Here is a 21,796-nt window from a genome sequence, read left to right on the forward strand (position 1 = left end):
GTTATTTCCAAATCTGGAAGAGGGCTTTTGTGCCAAAGATGCATGAATCTTAAAGCAATTAATGAAAGATACAAATTGGATACTCTTAAAACGTCAAGATGGTCGAGCGAAATGAGGGCACTGTGTGTTTGGATACCAATTATACATGCAAAAAAAATGAAAGCCTTCCAGGATAGTTATAGTTAATATAAACTTTTTACATTTGAGATTTATTCGTGCTTCCCTTTGCTGATAACCCTGTACTGTGATAAAGCAATCTGATATCCACCCACCAACGTCTCTGCACCAACGTCAGAAAAGAGTGAGACACAGCGCTCAGATCGACTCCACTCTCCTAGAATTTAAATAATGTACCCGAGATGCACACTCTCTGAAGCCGGCGTTATAGGAAAAGGGCTCTCTGCGTTTTTGTTTTGACAGTTCAGGTACAAGTCCTAGTGGCTCAAAATGCAGTTAAAGACTGACAACACAGTTCCCAGACATTCTCCCTCGCCCAGCTTTTACCTAGCACTGAAAAAAGGATCCCAACTATTTACTGGCTGACAGTCCTGTTCCCACAAGGGTAACCGTCATGACAAAGTCTCTCGTTTCCCCCTCAAAAATTGGTTGTCAGTGGACAATGTACCTAGCGGCCCAGCTCGCTATTCCATCATCACGCTCATTTTTCACCGTATTCTCTTGTGATCCAGGAGGCCAACCGGCCAAATAAGGAAAAATGTTCTTTCAATAACGCTACGAAAAATTGCGTTTAGAAGCTCAGGAAAATCTCCTGAAAATCTTAAGAGAATATCAGACTTTGAAGTTGGAGTTGGAGTTGCTCGAGGTTGTCACGTTTTTAAAGGGCCCTGGGTAGAGTGAGACCATTACCATAGCAACAGACCGGATTTCCCATGGTAGCCATAGTTTACGTGAGAAGCGAGGAAAGTTTTTAGGAAAGTTTGTAGAAAGCGTTTCTGCATTTCAGCTTCATCATGTGAAACCAAGCTTCAAAGAGGAATTTCATCCGAAAGAGTGATACGAGGTACGGTTTTTCTTTCAAAGAGGGCTGTATTAGACTAAGATTTTCCTTCGTTTCGGTTCAAGTTGGAAACGATCACGGTAAACAAAGCTCTAGCAATCTACAAGAACAATGGGGACTGTCGCATGAAAAGGGTTACAATCGTCTGGCGCAGCCTAAGATCAGCTCAAATTTGTTGAAAATGTTTGTTAGATAAGACGCTTGAACTGTAAACACGATCTGCAGATAAACGTAGGCAAAAAATGTGAAATCGCTTCATTTAATAGTAGGTACGCGCGATTTATGAAAGCTCTTCATCTGGTTACTCAGCTGAAACTTGCAAAACCGTGAAGGATCATTGAAGGATCCTGCGCAATCCAGGGCACACTCTAGTCGGGTTATCAGATATCCTGAACTCGACTTCGAGAAATATAGAAATACTGGGGTAATATAAGAAATATCCGCCCTCCGAGAGGATGCAAACAATTTTTTTGGCGCGCTTTTGAGAAAGGTTTTTTGGCAAGGAAATGCGTAACACTTTTCAAGTAAACGTTGGTTACACCAAGTAAACAGAAGTTCGCGATAGATATTGGTTGACAAAATCCGACGGATTTAGGGGTGATTTATTATTCCACTGTCATTAATATCATCCTCTAGTATTGTAACTTTTTGTTTACAAAACACTTCCTATGGCCTTATCTGAGTATCTTACCATGCACATTCCTTTCACGTTTTTTGAATCTGGTATGATTTTTTTCTTAATTCATCAATCATATGATTTGTTCTTGCCATCTCAGATGTCCATGAGAAACGAGCAATCTCACCGCTCAAGCTCAGAGGGTAAGCTTCCTCGCCTTCCACCAATTGCAGCTCCAACTTCACCCAGCTCAAGGTTTGACAAAAGTCATCTAAGAACACACAGAAGGAGTGAAAACATGCAAGGGCTCTTGACAAATAAATTGTGAGTGATAATGAACACAAGTCAGTTATTTTTAAACGATGAAATAAAATCTGAGGATGGCTTTGTCGCAGTAAAACCTGTGTATGGAACTGATTTTCTAGTCAACATTGATGTCAAGGTATAAGCTGGCTCAGTGATTATACCAAAGACGTAAGACATGCTCTTGATAAACTCTAAAGACCAAAGTGAATGATAGGCCACATGTATATTTTATCTTTTGCATCTAACATTTTAAGGGCAAGGGTAATCCAAAAATCCTTAATTACCAGCATAAACATTTAGTAAGTAGAAAACCTAATCTTAAGTGTAGGTCTTTCTAACCTAGGTCTCTCTTACAGAAGTGCTCATTTTATTTTGTCCAATCATCATGGCAAACCCTTTCCATTTTACTGGGGAAGGGTATTATTACTTAAAATCATATTTGTATGCAGTGTGTTTTATCCACTGAGATTGTTCAGCAGAAATTTATCTTTGTGCTCCTTATGTTTGCTTTTATTTATTAGGTATGAAATAGCCTTAAAAGGCAAAGAAGATACGGAGGAAAGTCTGAAGAGAAGACCCATATCGGCTGGGGAACCTGAAATGCCTTCTCAAGTATGTTTATGTTCATTGCATCTATTGCCCTTTAAGAAAAATGTTTGACCTACATTGTATTTGCATGGTGTAAGGGGATCGAAGAACAAGGAAGCTTGCTGAAATCAAGCAAGCAATTAATTTAGGTAGTTTGAAATTCCAAAGGCCTAAAAGGTGCAATTTTGTCCATCAAACTTTATTCATGGAATATGTATTATTTTCATCACAAACCCAAAAAAAATATTTACTGGCTGGTACCAATGTTTGATCTAGATGAGATATTTTCATTCAACATTTTGCTTCATGAGCAATTGATTGATTTCAGAACCATCTCATGTTTTGGGTGCCAGATGAGATGTTGAATGAAAATATTAGAATGTTTAGGAAGGTGTTCAAGGTCTTATAGCAGACAAGTCTGAGTAAGAAATCTGATTTCTGACCTCCAAAAATAGCATTTATCACCTTTGCCTTGGTGAGTCCTAACATGACCAGAAGGTGCACCAAAGGTGGTATGTATTTAAAAAATGAGTGTACTCATATCAACTGTCATGTATTGTTTCTGTTGTAGATGATGAGCACTGAACGGCGAATACGAGTAAGTGTAGTAAGTTTTTAATGTAAGCTAGTGCAGATATCAAGGAGGTAGTACATCTTGTGCTCTTTAACCAAGAACCTCAATGCATTGCTGGGAAACAATGACTAACAATACCAGTATAGCTTAACATACATTCCCAATTAAGCTTGCAGGCTTACAGACTTGCTGCTAGTCGAGATGGGGAGTTATGACTCAACTATGAAAGCAAATATATATGAGTTACATTCCTACAAATCTACTAATTATAGACCTGTAAATTACAAGCATTAACAGCTTAAGTTTTTGTTTAGTGGTATGAAAATACCAGGTTTTCTTATCCATAGAGTGAGAGAGACAAATACAAAAAAACCTTAAAAGCATGTAATCTGAGAACCTAGGATAATTTGTTCAATAGAATACATTGTAGCAAATGAAAAGTTAGGATTTTTCAAGTTCTAAGACTGATTTTCTGTTGTAGCTAAACTACCAATTCATGAAGAAGTGTGTTCAGGAAGGCCCTGTGACACCAATGGCTAATGAGTGGTGGGATACCATCTTAACTATGATTCCAGCAAAATTGGTCTTATCTCCACAACTGCAGCCACACATCAAGGAGTTATACGATGAAATCATTGCTGAGTATGACACCAGTATCAGAAAGGCAATGGGTACGTAGATATAACTGGTTGTGGTTGTCATCTTACTGTTAAAAAGTATTATAATAATTATGTAGAATAAATTTTTCTTTTTGTCCTCCAGTAGAAAATGTAACAGATGTAGTAGCATGGTCTAAACTTAAGTAAATGTTAAAAATGAATCAAAAGGAAGTCTCTGAGCTTTTGCTGATGGTAACCAGTCAACTCGCCGACAGACCAACTCGCCGATGCCAACTCGCCGACGTATAACATGTTAATTGCTCAGATTTTTTAACGAAAACTTGGCTTTCTAGACAAGATCTTTAGTAAAAAGCAATTCTTTTTATTTGCAACAAAGTTTATAAGGATCTCAAGGCGAATAAAGCGACGTTAACATCGCCAATGAACAAAATTGGCTGTAGACGCCAATGAGTTGTGTGAGTCATTGGTGATGTTTACTTCGCTTTATTCGCCTTGAGATCCTTATAAACTTTGTTGCAAATAAAAAGAAATGCTTTTTACTAAAGATCTCGTCTAGAAAGCCAAGTTTTCGTTAAAAAATCTGAGCGATTGACATGATGAGTCTTTACGGTGTTGTTGTCGCACAATAACTCGTTCGCGTCTTAAGCTGTTATAGTCATTGGTGATGTTCACCAATGTTCGCCAATGTTTAAGCTTCTGTTAGATGTTCACCAATGTTCACCAGTGTTTTTTTAACTAAATATTGTTTACTTTTCTGTATGTTTAACTTCTAATAAGTTGTATTGGATTGACGACCAACTCGCCGACGTCTCTACTCGATTTTATACGTCGGCGAGTTGGCGTCGGCGAGTTGGTCCGTCGGCGAGTTGACCGTAATTCTTTGCTGATCCACACCTTACATACCATGTCAAGCTTTCTCCAGCTGCTCCACAGAGTGCTTATGTACTATAGAGCCAACTGCCCCATCTCTGGTATCAACTTATGCCTCTGAAGAAATATAGTGTTTCAAATCACATGCAACCAATATAAACAATGTTACATTTGGAGCATTACATGATTCTTTCATGATCACATAATAGAACACCTCATCAATGACAATTCCCCTCTGAAAAAAACAAATCCATGTTTGCCAAAAGGGAGTTAATAAAAGCATTGAAGTCAAGATATTCTAATTACATGCACTAAAAAAGATCTTGGCAACCTACAACAGTCACTGTTCAAAGTATTATACATTTGAAAGCACAAACTCACAGAACTTCTATTTTCACAACGTTATTTGATTGCATTACCAAAAATACAGTGGACTCAGATGATCCATTTTAATATCATCATAACTCAATGGCATCCTTTGGAAGAATGTATCTTATTCTATTTAGCTTTGTGTTATTGCAATCCCTGGAAGAATGCAATTAACTCACTTACCTTCTATTTCTGTTCAACCTGTATGTTATTTTATTTCCATAAGGTATTTATTCCTGACCATTATAATTCTATCATTTAAAATTTTTATCTGATATGTACATGAAATTGATTTCTTAGAGCACCCTACATATGCTCACACTCTCTATTATGTCACCTTTCTTCATCTACCTGGTGTTTACTAGTATTGTCTTCCACTACAGCACACCTCACCAGCCTAAATATAGCTGCATGACCAAATATTTTTTATTTCTGATGATGTCATGGATTGATAGAAGCTCAAGGACTTGTTATGAATTTGGTTTTTAATTTTTACATTATTTATCAGCCTTTACATTATACAGTCAGATAGTTTTGGAAGTGAATGTTTTTGGTATGACCACAGTTGACTGTGAGCCATGGTCAGTAACTAAATGTGATCACAGTTAGACACCATGGTCAACATCATTGTCAACCACGTTTGACACTGAAAAACCATGGTACCGTGGTCAACCTGATGCCAGGGTAAGGCCTCACTGGAAACTATTGCACCAATAATGCAGACCAAAATTAAACCTGAGCTGTATTGAAACATATTTTAAACTCCTGGGCTTTGTTGTTCAAGTAAGATAATGAAAATGCTATCCAATGGATATATCCCTATCCACATGACTCATTTCAATTTATCCTTCAGCAGTCAGGTAGAATGTAAAAGTTGCTTTCTATCTAAAATTGCAGACAGCATAGTTGTCTCGATGTGATGTAACTCAGTGCTGACAAATTAAGTCATAGACAATCAGTAAACCAGTTCTTGGAAAAAGAAATCATACACCAACACTTCATTTTCATATTTGACCAACAACTGCTAGTGGTGGTCAGTTCTCATAATGGTAGACTTTGCCAAATTGCTGAACAAGATGCACAATTGTGAAGTCTGTTGTTGACTTTTTCGCACATTTGAAGACAACTCTCAAATGGTTTTTTTTCTATTAAAAATCCCAAAAATACTGAAGCCAGTGTTGTCTTAACTTATTTTCTTTTGAGTGCTATAGTATTGATTAATTCATATGACTTTTTGGAACAGGATGTACTTATCCTTTAATTGGAGCAAGATACTAACTTGCCTTTTCCTTCCTGTAGTTCAACATATCCTTGTTAAACCAAAGGTAAAAGGAGTTGAAGGTGATGAAGATTTACCAGATGAAGTCCTGTAAGTTTACAAGGTCCCTTTCTTTTATAGAGAGAAAGTTACTAAAAGACCTCTTTCATAAATGGCAAGTTAAATTGGTATTATATACATTCATGAAAATTAACTTGTCCGGCCTCAAAAACACTGTTAAAAACTATAGTGTTTTCACTTAAAAGCGAGGCTTAAAAGGTCTTGATGTGCATCACATCCATCATTATGAAAGAGGTCTGTTAGGGTCTGTCTCCTTATTGGTTTCTTTTGCATCAATACAGTTGCTTATACAGGTATAGATTTTGATGCATGTTTATAATGGTAATTGAACTGAGTGGAGTGAAATTTGGTTGAAATCATATGCATGATTTCATAATTGAATGAGTGCACAGCAAGAGTTTGATTTGAAATCACAAGTATGCTTTCAGACCAAAATTGCATGACACAAGTTTCAATTACCACTTTATTACATCCATTTTGAAATTGTCCAAATACAGGACTTGGTCAGTTTGAAATTAAATTCATCCATTTTTTGGAGGGAAAAATAAGAGTTTGGAAACAAAAGTTCCAAAATTTGTCACATGATACTCTTTGTCTTTCATTTTCCTTCAATTTTATTGGTTACTTTAAACTAGCCTTGAAATCTGATTGGTTGTTCTGTTTTAGTGTAGTCTCCTTGTTGGCTGGGAAAAAGATGCAATTTAAAGCAAAAAGTGGTATGATTCATGAATAAATTGCACCAATTAGAGCCAATCAGATTACTGGGACCACTAGCAATTTCAAAATGGGTGTAATAAAATACTTGATTTCATCCATTAAATTCAAGATATATTCCTTGATAAAGATGATTTAATTTTTTTATTGGTAGTATTGATTTTTCTTCAATTTATTTACTGATTTTATTTATTTAAATGAAACTTGCATGGGGCTACAAGACAGTCAGACAAGAGCATGTCACAATTATAAGAAGGTAGATGTAAGCCCAATTGAAGTGTTTGTTGCACAAAGTTATGGACACAAAGTCAATATCAAACTGCTATATTGAATTCTGCTCTCTTCCAAACAATCAGGTCCTGGATCTAGATACCAGTACCACAATCTCTTTCTTTTTCCAAAAAAAGGAAACAAGTAAACTACTAAAAGGTCCAAAAGAAAATAAATGGCAACCCTGGTGTACCTAAACATGTGCCTGGACTTTAACTCCAGTAACTAAACGTTTTGCACTCTATGAACAATTGATTGTGGCTCAGTGGGCATAAGGCCAAAGTTCAACTATAATCACATACGCACATGTAACTGTCTCCTGTGCAAGTCATTCCTGGGCAGGACTAGTCAGGCACTTTCAAATTTGGCTCTGTACCAAGTGTTATAGTTATGAATGCTCTGCATCATGCTTCATATCCGGTGCTGACTCAGTCAGAAGAATTTTGATGTTCTAAAACTTCCTCTTGTACTCAACTCCCTTGGGTGACTTCATTACCACCTGGTCTCCATTGTGCCCACAAACCTCACAAGGCTCATATATGCTGGAGACAATCTGTTCTCTCTTCTTTTTCCGAGCAGAACCAAATCTCTAACAGCAATATGTCTGTCTTTAGCATGATTTCTTGCATCAGCATACTACTTTGCTTACTGTTTCTTTGCTGCATCGTGATCCCTTACTTGTTGCAATAGGACATCACTCTGACCTCCAGCTTCAACAAACTCAAGTGGCTTGGTAGTTAACTTCCTCTTAAAAAATAGCTCAGCCAGGCTGACATCTGTTGTCATGTGATTTGTTGACTTGTTTGTCCCTGCATTTCCTCTCTGCATCTTTGTCTATGCTGGGCTACCAAACCTTTGTTGTCAACTGTTCCTGCAATCTTCAACCTCTTTAAATCTTCTTCCTCAATCAGATTACTTAAAGATCCAGAATCAGTCAAAACTTCCTGAGCAATACCATTAATACTCACATTCATCATAGGGTCACTTGAGGATGACACCCCACAAATATATTCTTTGTTATTTTCAGTCACCACGAAAGCAAAGGCAGGGTTTTCCTTACCACAACTGTTGCCCTCCAGAGGATCTTCAGCATGATTTGTCTGTCTTTCTGAATGCTTTTGTTGTCACTTGCTTTCTTTGAATTGGCCTCTATCCCTGTCTCAGTTACCATACCATCATGACTTTTGCAGCAAGAAGCAAAATGGCCATACCTCAAGCACTTTTCACATTTTCTCCCTTTTGCTGAACAGTAGGGATTGCTGGCAAAATGTCCTGCCTTTCCACAATTACAGCATGTCTTCCTCAACTGATCTTTAGGCTTTTTTCTTCCTTTTTCTACGCTGCTTTAACATCTGATCCACTGGCCATGTGCTTTACCTGCTGGCCTGCCACTTCCAAAGCTCTCACCTTCTCCAAGACTTGTGCCAAAGTGAACTTTTTAGTTTCCAATAACTTCAGATCCGTCAATTTTTCAATTAACTGATTTCGTAAATTGTCAAGAGAATCACCAAAGTTACAATGCCTTTCCTGTTGATAATGGCAAATGACAAACTAGTCAACTGGTTCACCATCAGTCTTAGTGCCAATTAGTCAAAACACATAGCACTCAAAGGGAACATTTTCTTTGCACTGAAAATGATAATCAAGCTTCCTAATACACACTGTGTATGGGTCTTGATTTCCCTCTGGTTCTGGGTCGACAATATCTTCAAAAATATCTTGTACCTCCATTCCTGCGAGATGCAAGAGCAGCGAAGTTTTCTTTCTTGAGCTATTTATGCCTTTCCCTTCAGCACAATACTTAACTGTGTGCTTCCACTTTCGCCATTTGGTTGCCACCTGTGAAGAAGATTCTGATAGATCCAGCAGAGTAAGAGTTCTTTCTCTCATGAAGACTATACCCCTAAAATCTTTGTGTATCCTTGTCGCCAATGTAGTATTTGTTACACAAAGTAATTCGACAATGTAATGTAAAGTGATATAAAGTAATACAAAACTGCCACATTGTATTCTGTTCTCCTCCACACAATCAGAAGTTCCTGGAGCTAGGTACCAGTCCCAAACCAATATTGATCAGTCTAACACAGTATGATGGTACTCTGGTTTAAAGATTTAGTGAATGTAACTGAGAAGTTAAAATTCGTAGACCCAACATTTCGAGACTTCTGTCATGTGCTTTAGTCAGGGGTGATCTAATCGCTGCCAAAAGAGGTCCTTTTATATGCTTAACAATTAGCTGCCCTTTTTTCTGATATGGCATAAATAGGTGTAATATGTGGCTCTTTGGATTGGCTCTTTGTGAGTACATTTGTTTATAAACCAATAAGAATGCTCTTTAGCTCCTACTTTTGCCCTGAGTTACCCTATTTCTGCACTATATTTCCTTAAAGCTGCATTTCTCTTGGGCAATCAAAATCAAGAATTTTTGTCATGTGTATCACTTATTAGAATTGAAATAATGATAAGCAACAATTATGCAAGGGTAAGAATGAACATGAAACTCAACTGAACTGTGATACCCAGTCAGGAAAGTAAACTGGGGCCACAGCCTTGAGAGGTGAGGCCTGGGCTCTCACACTTCTACCATTCCTGAATCCCTGTACTTCTTAACTTAGACGTATGGTTTACATAACTTGCTTGGATAAGCAATTATCATTATGTCATTATAATCTATTATTACAAGGATGGTACCATGTAACCTTAAACTGAAGAACTTTCTCTAGAACTGATATGTTCTCACATATATGGCTGTTTTCAAGAATTAATTGTTCTGTTTTTTGTCCCAGTGGAATTGACTATTCCAGTCCATGGAGAGAGAGCTTTAATGCTGCGCGAGAATCAATTCGGCAAAATCTGCACATATTGCACCCATCAATGCAGACAATTCTGGGAATCTGTCAAAGCAAGAATTACTCAACCATGTTGATAACTGATCAGTCCAATCTGAGGTTAGTCATATTATTTGTTTTATGTGCATCGATATCCACCTGTTATGAAGAGTTGAACATACTTTCTGTAGATTTTCATCACCTAGGCCATCCTTCAGCCTTGTGTTGTGCACATTTTTATAGTTCCTTATGGTAGAGGTGCTTTGTTTCAATTGGTATTTTCAAATTGTATAGATAAAGAGTGTGCTGAAGACGGCCAATTGAAAGATTTAAGATGGAGCCTTGGCAAGGCCATTGTATTGTTCCATTATCTTAGACATTACATACACACACAGAGCCTCTCTACAGGCAGGATTATGATGGGGTGTTGGCATACTAACTAGCAAAACTGAGGAAATGGAGTAGGGGCAGTGTTGTTGTAATGGCATATATTTTGTCCAATGAGGGGGGGGGGGGTTCAATTCTCTTAGTTGCATCATGCTACTGACACCAGGTTAAGTCCTGGTAATATTTGCCTTTTGGCTCGTTAGCTAACTGAACTTTGTATCACCTTACAAGGCTGTATGGAGGATGTCTTTTTCTTTGCAGAACTCAAGGCTCTATTGAATGTGAGCACCTTAAAAATAATGTAACACTTGATTGTGAGAAGACTGAAGAAAAGCTTATGCACAGGTAGGTGTTAGTAGAACTTTCTAAGATCTTGAAAATTGATTCAAGTTTTGATTTTTTCAGATCTTTCGTGCTCATTTTCTATCCTATTTGAGATGAAATAACAAAGCGTTAATATTTACATGTGTTATGTATTTAAGAGTGGAGATCATGCCTCTCAAGCTCTTGATATCTGATTCATATAAATACAAAATCCAAGCTAAGGATACTTTGTTAATGAGGTTTGACAAAGGCAAACTTAAGTTTAAGGAGTGGGTATAGACTATTCAGTTCTCACCATAGAACAGATACAGGTTTAATTACCTCTGTAGGAGTGTAGGAGAATTGTCATTTTGCATTCTTTCTAACAACTGCTGATATGACTTTGGACATTGACCAATTTTTTGCTGTAATATATGAATTTTTTTCTTTGCAATCAGTTGGTTCCCAGAAGTGGTGAATGTTTTTATTGACAAAGATATGCTGAAGCACATGAGCTCTTCACAAGTTGATGCCTTTTACAACTGTGTCTCTACACTTATTTCTAACCAGGTATTGGAGAGGGTATCATTATATACTTCAAACTTTGATCTATCTTTTTCATATGAATTTAGAGAAAACTAGATTTTATTTTCAAACAAATTGTGCATGATTTTCGTAGTTGAAGGATCTGATAAACAGAACCATAACTGCATGGACAGATCTGTTTCACAAAGACAAAAGTTGCCTTCCACTTTTCAAGATGGAATTGATCTTGGATGATGATGACCACATGCAATTCTATCCTGCACTTGGTGATGTGGAGGCAGCAGTATTACATGTTATATCCACAGTTGCTGGAACCATGCAACATGTTCCCACAGTACAGGTAAATCTTAAAGGAAATTCCTGATGAACTGTAGTTTGCTTATGCTTTCTTTTCCAGAAAAAACAAACAAACAAACAAAAAAAAAAACACAGGAACAATTATGTAAACTGCTATCTTGGAGGGAGAATTGGTGATGATGAAATGCTTTTTTTTTTGGATCCTTTTTCTAAATACTTTAACAGCTGGCTCACACTGGCTTAAAGATGTGCGATTTTTCATTTATTTAGCTGACTGAAAAGGAATTTGTGGATGGGATCGACTTTCACACAGACTATTGTGAAAACACTACAAAGGAAAATTAGAATTTACTTGAAACGATTAGACCAGTGTTGGTGCTTCTTATGTTCTATGGTGACACATTCTGGTGCAGCACATTAAAGGGAATGGTCAGTGAGGGTAGCTTAAGGATGAAGTGTAGATGACTGAGTTACAGTTACAGTATTATAACCATGAGTAGAGAATGTGTCCTGTCTAACTTGTTGGAGAAATACCCAGTTATCTTTATTACTTTGTATGCAACATAGGTCACTCACTCACTTATTGTGAAGAAGTTCAGGTAGTACATGGTTACCATAGCAAAGTGGTTTTTGGTACCTTAAGGTACATAATTATTTAAGGCTTGTCAAGAAATAGGCCTGTTTGATATTCTTTATTTGAATTATTTATGACGAAAATTGACTCTTGATTAATTCATCATTTAATTTATTTAAACAGTTTCACTTTAGTCAAAGTTGTAATAATTCTAATGACCGCACTTTTGATCTGTTGTGCAGTCCTGGTTGGCAGGGGGAAACACAGTAACTCATGTGGATGCTGCTGTTGATAATGATGTTCTGTTGAGGTGCACTAAGTTCCTAAAGGATGCTGTGAACTTTAACTTACAGCAACCTATAGAGTACCTGCATTCCTTTGGTAAGTAACGAGCAAAGTCATCTTTATTAAAGTGAGTTAAGTATAACGAAATGTTTGTACCACCTTGGCAGGGGGATTGGGCACAATGAAGATAACAGATGTGATGTCTCTGCAAGTAATAATATGTTATCTAAATAGCTTCCCCCATCATGTGGTTTGTAGCTAGGAGTGGCATAAACTGGATTCAAAAGCTTACTTCTGACTAATGGTGCCTGGGCTAAATCATAAAACTTGAAACGGATATCCTTTTCTAAGTATCAGTAAAAAAAAACTTACTCAGATTTTCAAGCTTTTAGGTGAATCTTATAAGATCCAAGTTTTTCCAGTCAGGTGGGGACCAAAGAACTGTATTTAATCCATAAAAATGTGCTGTCTCAACTTATGACCTCTTTACCCAAGCACTTTCTTGGTTAATTTGTTTCTTCTACCTTTTCCCTTTGAGTAAGAAATTCCTTTAAACTTATGGACTCCTTTTGCCACATTGAGTATTATAGATGACAGGAGCCTTAGGTGAATAGGGCTCAGTAAAATGGTGAGCCATGTTGTTAAGTTGTTCCTCAGTAGAGTTGTCATGGAGGCGTCATCTAAATCAATCTCAAAAGCTTTTTTCTGTGTCAAGGTTGCTAGTCTTGGGTGATCTTGAAATGTAGGTGTAAATGAAGTGGAATGGTGGAGGAGTAATCTGATGGGAAAAGCAAAAAAACTCACTCTTTTACTTACCTGAGGGACCTTTTTAGATGCCAAATTTTTTCAGTGTTGGGGTGCTTTATGCTTGCTTCCTCACATGACCTATGACGTTACTCAATTGAAACATGAAATAAATGATGTCAAAACTACCTCTGCATCATTAACAACAGCTAAGAATCATTTGTATTAGAGGAATACTTGGGCAAACCATAGGCTTTAATTTGGCTCTTTTTTTAGTACAATGTACTTGTGTTGAATTTGCAGATAAGTATAGTGCTCTGGTCAGTGGGGAATCCTCAGCTCGTGTCAAGCAGTTCATTTCATCTGAAAACTCCTTTGAAAATTACATACAGGTAATCATGTAGCTGTCCTTTGCATGTTAAACAGTGAAGTTGAAATAAACTATCATCTGTAGGCAAGTCTCTTTTTGGTTCTTTTTGTGATTGTTCATGGAGTGTGTTCCCAAATTTATCCCAACAACCCTTGGTATATCCCTGGAAGGCCTTTTCCAATTATCTTCAAAGCCTTCAAAAACACTCAAGATGGAAAATGTTGTGAGACCTTACCTGATGTGAGTAGTACTCTTTGAATTATTGTTATTGGCACTGTTCATCTGCTATATGGGTTCTCATATCAGTTGCCTTTTCTTGTATTTTAGCCATGTTTAGTTTTCTTGCCACTCTTTTTACATTAGGGAATTCAAACAGCTATCAATTTGCAGTGAAGCTAGAGACTGAGTGTCATTCCTAATTTCATCATTATAGATTCTTTTGTTGCTATGAAAAAGTTGGCTGCTGTTGATTTAGCTCAAACAATTATTCACGTTTGTTTGAACAGCTAAATGTCTTGTATTTTGATGGAGCTCTCCAATGCCTGATTGAAACATCTCTAATCCTAACACTGATGATCAGAATATGAAAAGAGGAAATCAAAAAGAATCAACAAGCATTTGTAGAAACACAATATGAGGGATGCATCAGCATTTATTGGCTTATTGACAGCTTGTCTTTTCTGGATGTTTCTTCAAAATTTTGCCCTATATAGCAATGCACATTGGCAACAGCAATGCTAATCAAGACATTATGGTATGTCTTCTGCTGAAAAGATGAATTTTCAAATTAAACATGGACATAACAGGAAGCTTGAAATCCACTTTCTTTGTTTAAATAACAGGAAATTGAAAAGTTTCGTTCCCTTGCTCGGGAAATAAGTTCACTTCCAACTGTGGCACATTTTGACATGGTTCAATTAGACTGCGATGATTTGAAGAGAGGCCTGGCTACCAAAGCTAATCGTTTTGCAGATCAACTGCTTCAAATGCTGGCTGAAGAACACCGCACAGAAAACAGAAGGTAGTTTGTTACTGCCACAAGTATTATCATCTTAATTTATTAAAACATGATCTGGCACACTATGAGACATTCTGATCACTTTGAATAAAAACTTTTCTGTCAAAAAAATACTAACTGTAGCAACCAGATTAGCATGAGAACCTGCCTTAGTTTTGTTCTGAATCACCTTTGAATTTTTGTGGTGTTTTCTTTTTACTTCATTTCCTTTGTTTCATGTCAATTGTCTTTTGTTTGCAAAGAAGGAAGTCCACTAGCCCCTTAAGTTTGAACTTTCAGTGCATGAATGTTTACAAGCTTACAATGTTCCTATTTCAAACCTCTGTCAAAGTCTGGACAAAACGTTTTGAAGGAAAGAACTCATCCATTTTCATGAGGTTAATCCTCCTTGAAGTTTAGGTATCAAAGCACGGGACTTAGGAAATGCAATCCTGTTCAAATTATTATAAAAATTGTAGTAGTCAAAAGAAATTTACGAGAAATATATGGTGTGTTGGGTTTATTTTGTTCTACAGAATCATCTCAGAATTTGAATCAGTAAGAGAACAAGCTCTTACAAAACCTGAGGACACTCGTGAGATGATTGACATGCTGAAGTTTGTTGAGGAAGCTAAGACAAAGATCCTTGTCAAACTTGACAGTGACATCAAGGTTACTTCCTCTACCATCTTTCTTTCATAATGTTGAATACACTACTGTCTGCCACACGCCTAAGGGAAATTGATTGCTCTTATTAACTTGAAGGTTTCACGAATTGGGTAACTTGGGAAATTTTAATGAGCTTTGACACAATACATGACACTCTTTCCTGTGGTCATACCTATTTCCAATTGAAGTTATGTTTGCTTGCCATTTTACAGATGTTCAGAAAAAAATTGGCCCCAAAACCAAATAACTTATGGAACCACCCAACAACTTTAGCAGTGATATTGCTTTTGTAGATTTAAAATTTCACCCTGTCCAATGGGTTGCAGTGTCTATACTGCAACTACAAACCAGGCAATTTCACTCTTAAATTAGTTTTTTTGGTAACCAGAGCAATAGTTAGTTGTTGATTATACAGTGTTTCCTGCCATTTAGGTTGAACACCTGGGAGTCCTGCATTTTTGGCCAGATCACTGAGTTTTTTGGTCAAGCTAAGGGAATTGAAAGACAAAGTTTTAGCCATTTAAAAAGGAAGTTGTACATGTTATTTTTAATGAATAATTTTCTATGAAGGATGTAGAAGTTACAGTAATGGTTTGGGACTATACTCCATTAAATGGTCATACCTATATCCATTTTTTTGCAGGAGTCATTCAATCGACTGTCTTATCTTTTGGATGTTTTTACATTCACACAAGAAGACATGAGCCTCAACTCTGAAGTCCTTAACTGGCCAAAAAATATTGCACCTATCTTTGATCAGAATGATGAGGTATTAATACCATTTTGTTTGTTTTCATATATGTATTTTTTGAAATTTTTTTGAAACATCATGTGTATAGCAATACAGACCTCTGAAAGAGGGGGTAAGCTTCTAAAGAAACTGTGATGTTACATCAGTGGGAGTGTATAACAAGGTAATTTGGTTTTATCAACTGGGCTGATAATGTAAACCTGCCATCATAAATAGTTTCAAAGCTAATGTTTCAAACTTTAGCCCTTCGCTCTGACACAGGGGTAATGCTTGAAATATCAGCTTTGAAGCTCTTTACGTTGGCCATTTTACGTTACCAACTCAGTTGATAAAACCAAATTACTTTGACCACAGAAAGGTCTGCCAGCAAATGTTACCCCTATGTTTCACTTTGTCTTGAAAATTTCACTCATTGGTAATTATGCTACAGTAACTTAATAATATTTGAATTGAAATAGCTGTGTGGTTTTGTAGATTATGGTTGCTGCTCAGAAGAGTAATGAAAGTGCTTTGATGGAGAAAAGGGAGAGGGTTATGTTGGAGCTTGATAAAATCAAGAGGTATTGTATTTGTATATACCCTGGTAATACTGTAAACTATAAAATAAAGTTGACTTGATGCAAAGATTAGGTATTTCAAAAATTTTTCTTATGGGTGCTCAAGGTCAGCAATTTTAAATGCATCCTGTAATACTGAGAAAGATAGCAAAGTTTCATCATCAATTAGGTAAAAATAGTTATTAATTCTCTAAAGCATTCATATTCCTATTATTTACATCATCATCATCATTATTATTATTATTATTATTATTATTACTATTACTGTTATGCATTGACCATTAAACAGCAACAGGCACTTATTTATAGACAGCATCGACTTACAAAAGTTACAGATCTTCTCTAAAATGTTCATAACAATTGGCTTAGAGATTTTTGAGGAATCTAAAATCTGATTTAAAATCAATGATCAGCACCTTATAAAATAAAGGCAAAAGGAGAAGATCTTTTGAGAGATATTCTGGCTATTGTAATTTCTCAATTCCTGGTCAAAAACTTTTCTTTCTCAAAAATATTTAGGTTAATTCAGGTGGAAAGTACTTTTTTGTTAAGAATTTTGTTTTATTCTAGGCGTGTTGAAGAGTTTAAAGAGTATGGTGATATGGACACGATGATGCAGTATGTAAAAGAGGTCCAGTCAGTTCAGAAGAAACTTAGTGAGTGTGTGGATGCTATTGGTTTCATCAATGAGGTACTGCTACGTAGTTACATTTGGTTATGTGCACTCTGGTTTTGAACCTTGCAATCACAGGAGTTTGTAGCCTGTCACCAAAGTGATAATACATAGATTTAGCCAAGCCTAAAAGTGGAGCTCTTGTCAGTTTATTTTCCAGCCCCTCATTATTCAGAATGAAAGCTGTAGTAAAACTCTTCAGCACTGGCTGTAGATGAGTTTCTTCCAGGGGGTTTTAGGGACCAGTCGGGGGTGTGGGGAGGAGGAGGAGAACAATTGATGAGGCCTGCAACCCAGGAAGGATGTTCTCACAACTTGCAAGGGGATCAACACGCATGCTAGTCAGTGGTATCTTCAAACAGCTTAGGACCTTTGTTGTTGTTCCTGATGTTTTGAGCAAATTTTCGAAGATAGGGAATGTTTTCTTCTTGAGATAAAGTGTATGATGTCAGCATCAGTTGAAATTATATTCTATTGAGTGTTAATTATAATTTTGGTTTGGAAAATTAAGCCAAAATGGAAACAAACGATGGTAAACTACTTTGCGTTAAGACATCACTGGTTGATTGAAGAGTGAGAACAGTGAATCAGTAAAACAGTATACCAGAATTGTATGGGCTTCTCTGATATCTTCTCTTGAAGTTGCCAGGTATGACTGCTTTCCCTACCATTTTTTCCTAACATTTCAGCCTCCTCTGTTCAGTGTAGAAAATTAAAGAGATAAGTAAATTTCAACTCGTGTTTGAGCCTTTGAAATTTTAATGCACACCTCAAAAGCATAACAAATAAATTTAAAGTTTCTATTTATTCAGTTTAGGTTAGTAAGATAAAATTGAGTCAAACATTCATACGACGACAGGTACAAGAAATTTTCACAATTAATTTATAAGGTTAGCCTACCTAGAACAATCACCTTCATGTACAAATTAGACTAGGTTTGTACTTATAATGCACAAAAGAACCTCTGTGGTAAGAGGACAGGCTTTCCTTTCTTCATTCAAAGAAATACAGAGGTTATCATCTTTCCATAAGGTCAGTGAAAGTGAGAGTGAATGAAATGGATAGTGACCATGTTACTTGAATAAATATCCAGAGGAAGCTAAAAAGCAAAAAAAGATATGGTCTGCACAACTCTCTTATTTTTATAACCTATAAAGCTAGGGCACTTATATTCTTGCTTTGTGCATTATGTGGATGCTAATTAATTTGAATTTCATGCACTTAATACAAAAAATGTTCTCTTCAGCTATGTGCCCTAAACATCACAGGGGAGAAGGCAGGTCAAAGTAAAAACATGAATCAAAATAGGAGGGCCCCCATTAATTTCAGTCCTAATTAGAGGAGGATCCTTGCTTTTCCAGATTCCAACCCTAATTACAACTCGTATATCTTGTGGCCAATTCCTTATATCAGTGTTTAGTTTAGGTATGAGCATTGGTAAGAAACAGAATGCATTAATGGGATCTTGAGCAAGAGTATTTAATGCAATCTAAATGATAATATTACATGTTACAAAGTGGTAACTTGCACAGCAAAATTATATATTAATCACACAATTTCAAACAAAAGAGGCCAGGTTATTAACTCGCCTGGTTCAACTTTTAGGGCTTAATGGACAGAGAAATAGATATGGCAAACAGTTACAATTTATACTAAGTTGAAAATTTGAAAGCTAAAAGATATACTTTACAATCATCACACCCTATGCATCCCAGAAAAGAAAGGGTCAATTACCACCATAACATCTCCCAAATGTTCATGCCTACAGGAAATCATTAATTTTTGTCACTAGGTGGTACTATACTTACAATAGTTATACCGACACAAATGCCTTTTTCTAAAGGTAACTCATAGCATATGACTGTACAGGTCAAGTGGAAAGTTCTTGCATGGGGACTGACATTTCAATTACCTCAGCAAACTGTAATCATCAGAATTGCAAGCCAAGGTGTATTTACCAAGTGCTCAAGTTTCTAAATTAGTCACATTATTGTTATTACAATGGAGCTCACTCCTTTTGGAGGCTATCTTCAGCTTGATCATCCTGTTACATGTGAAAACATCAAATGTTACTCACATATTCAATTAATTAGCTGAATCAAAAGTTATAATTTTTTGAATAACCTACTTAGCTTCCTTGAATTGTGTTCCAATAGTAAATAATAAATGGTATTGAAGAGAAAGGAAGAAAGTTCTTGAAACATTCTATGTTAAATTAAAATTTGGTAAGAATGTTAATTGCAATGACAACCAAAACATCTGTGAAGCTATAATAACAATTACCTTTCATTGTAAACAAACCATAATGAAGCATGATATGAATAAATTTAATTTCACTCAGTTTGAATGTAGAATCCAAAATCTAATTAACTTAGAAGTGAATAGGAAAAAGCTCAATGTGTTTTTACTGCTTCTGCATGTCATTCTTAATATGACAAATAAATTACACAACTAATTAACCCTGTAACCCCTATTAGAGTGACTAGCATCGAATTTCTCCCTACAATATCATCCCTGAATCATACATTAAGGTCATGAGGATAAAGGAAATGATCACTAACTAAAGATGCTCTTGATTGTTAAACAAATTCTTGTTGCTAGCACCTTAGGATATGTATGACGAACAAACAGTATGGAGAATATGCATAATAATGTTAAGATGCAAGTGTGATTTTTTGATGATGGGTACTTTTTCTCATGGACATCTAAGTTTAGTATCTATCTTTTACCAGCTGACAATTATGAGAAGAATCAAGTCCACACCGGTAATATGACACATTGAAGGCAAATCCTATGACTGATTAAATTTTATTTGATCAAAAACATGAAGGGCATTAAAGAAAACTAGCCAGAGCAATTTAAGTTTCCCTTCTTAAGTATTCTGTGATGTTTTTTCTATCATATGGTAAAGTTTACAGTTTCCCTCATTTCATTGTCTTCTGTTTATTTGTTTGTTTGCTTTCCTAACAATCTTAACTACACTGTATTGTTGCTAACAAATGCAAGAAGCTTGTAAAATGTGTACAGTTGTTAACCCTTTAATCACTGAGAATGACTAGCATCTAATTTATCCTTTCAAAATCACCCCTGAATCAAACATTAAGTAATGAGAATAAAGGAAATCAACTGAAGAACCTCTCGATTGTTAAACAAGTTCTCCTTACCAGCACATTAGGAAATGTATAGAGAATAGTATGGAGAATATGCATACTGATGTTGGGATGTAAAGAGACATCATATAATCAGTTTTATATGTGTAGAGTTTTGCTTGAATATGTGATTGTGTTAAGTGCAAGTGCCTAGTGAGCATCATTCTATGGTCTTCTTCTCTTCCACCTTGGAGGGTGCCTCATGTACATGAAAAACTTCAGTGCCTTTAGTAGCTTTTTAGACGACAAAGATCAACAAATAACAATAGCCACACCAAAAAAATGTTTTTAAAGACACCTCTTTATGGCAGGTACACACAACTAACATGTTTGAGTGAAGCATGTTAAGCATTAAAGTATGGTTGTCAATATGCCTTTCATTACTTGCAAACAGCTTTTTTTTATTGTCCTTGAAAACTCCTGTATCCTCGCTTTCAAAAAAAGCATTTCCCATGAGAATTTAAACATTAAAGACATAAGCTATACCAGCAACAGGCTTTTCCATAATGTAAGTGTTTCATAACATCGCATTCTCACACACTTTTTTTTGTTACATAGGAAAGCATAAGAATATTTTAATCATTACAATAGCATGACTTAGATAGAATTTCTCCTTACACTATCAATATGATATAAAGCAGACAAGTAATGAAAATAAAGAAAAATATCAATTAGGGGATTGTTGGTTGATCCAATTCCAAATTCTTCAAACTAACATCACATAAATTGTATGGCAGACAGTAAGGAGAATTAGTAATGAAATCTTGGGAGTTAAAGGGTTAAGACACGTGTGGTAATCATATGTACCAGAAAGACTTTGAATAAATATAGCATTATACTCCAGTAAAGTGTTCTTATGTAGAGTGAAGTTTCAAACTCATTGAAATTAAGTTGACTTCATGTTTTTTTTTCAGATTTTAATAAAAGAAATGTGTAATATCTCTTTACAATAATGAAAAGGGAATGCCATTTGTGAATTTTAAAATAGTAAATGCCAAAAACTTAGATGGAATTTTAAAAAACTACTAAAATATGGCATATCTGTTCACTGAGATTTTAATCATTAGCAGGTGCACAGATATAAAAAAAAAGGCTTTGTGCAAAAACACCAGGGCGATAAAATTAAACAGTCAGGAAAAGCTTATGACATTATCTAGTATACTGATGTTCTCACCTAAACTCAGTCTGGAAAGAGAGCTCTGCAACGCTTCTGTTTTATCCTCCCAGTCACTTCAACTAAAACATAAAATTTAATTATTTGCAGCCAGGTTAAGGAGGAAATTGATGGAATGGATATATGTTGCATAAAAACAAACCTCTTGCATATTACATGTCTATGCTTCTGAATACAGCTACAATAGGTAAATTTAAGTAATAATTTC

The 21,796-nt window shown here is 36.0% G+C and overlaps 1 protein-coding gene across 1 annotated transcript in view; it reads left to right on the forward strand.

Annotated features, from left to right (window-relative positions):
• The first annotated feature begins 885 nt into the window (after positions 1-885).
• Positions 886-21,796, forward strand: part of LOC131793320 (dynein axonemal heavy chain 12) — a 74,618-nt gene continuing 53,707 nt past the window's right edge. Inside the window, 17 exon segments of the mRNA XM_066161143.1 lie at positions 886-1,021; positions 1,795-1,958; positions 2,462-2,552; positions 3,100-3,126; positions 3,584-3,773; positions 6,261-6,330; positions 10,071-10,232; positions 10,761-10,844; positions 11,261-11,372; positions 11,482-11,688; positions 12,462-12,600; positions 13,552-13,640; positions 14,461-14,639; positions 15,152-15,287; positions 15,928-16,053; positions 16,510-16,595; positions 17,163-17,283. Of these exon segments, the coding sequence (XP_066017240.1) occupies positions 1,795-1,958; positions 2,462-2,552; positions 3,100-3,126; positions 3,584-3,773; positions 6,261-6,330; positions 10,071-10,232; positions 10,761-10,844; positions 11,261-11,372; positions 11,482-11,688; positions 12,462-12,600; positions 13,552-13,640; positions 14,461-14,639; positions 15,152-15,287; positions 15,928-16,053; positions 16,510-16,595; positions 17,163-17,283 (1,983 nt within the window). The 5' untranslated portion in view covers positions 886-1,021.

This window comes from Pocillopora verrucosa, chromosome 14 (assembly GCF_036669915.1).
Source record: "Pocillopora verrucosa isolate sample1 chromosome 14, ASM3666991v2, whole genome shotgun sequence".
NCBI lineage: Eukaryota > Metazoa > Cnidaria > Anthozoa > Scleractinia > Pocilloporidae > Pocillopora > Pocillopora verrucosa.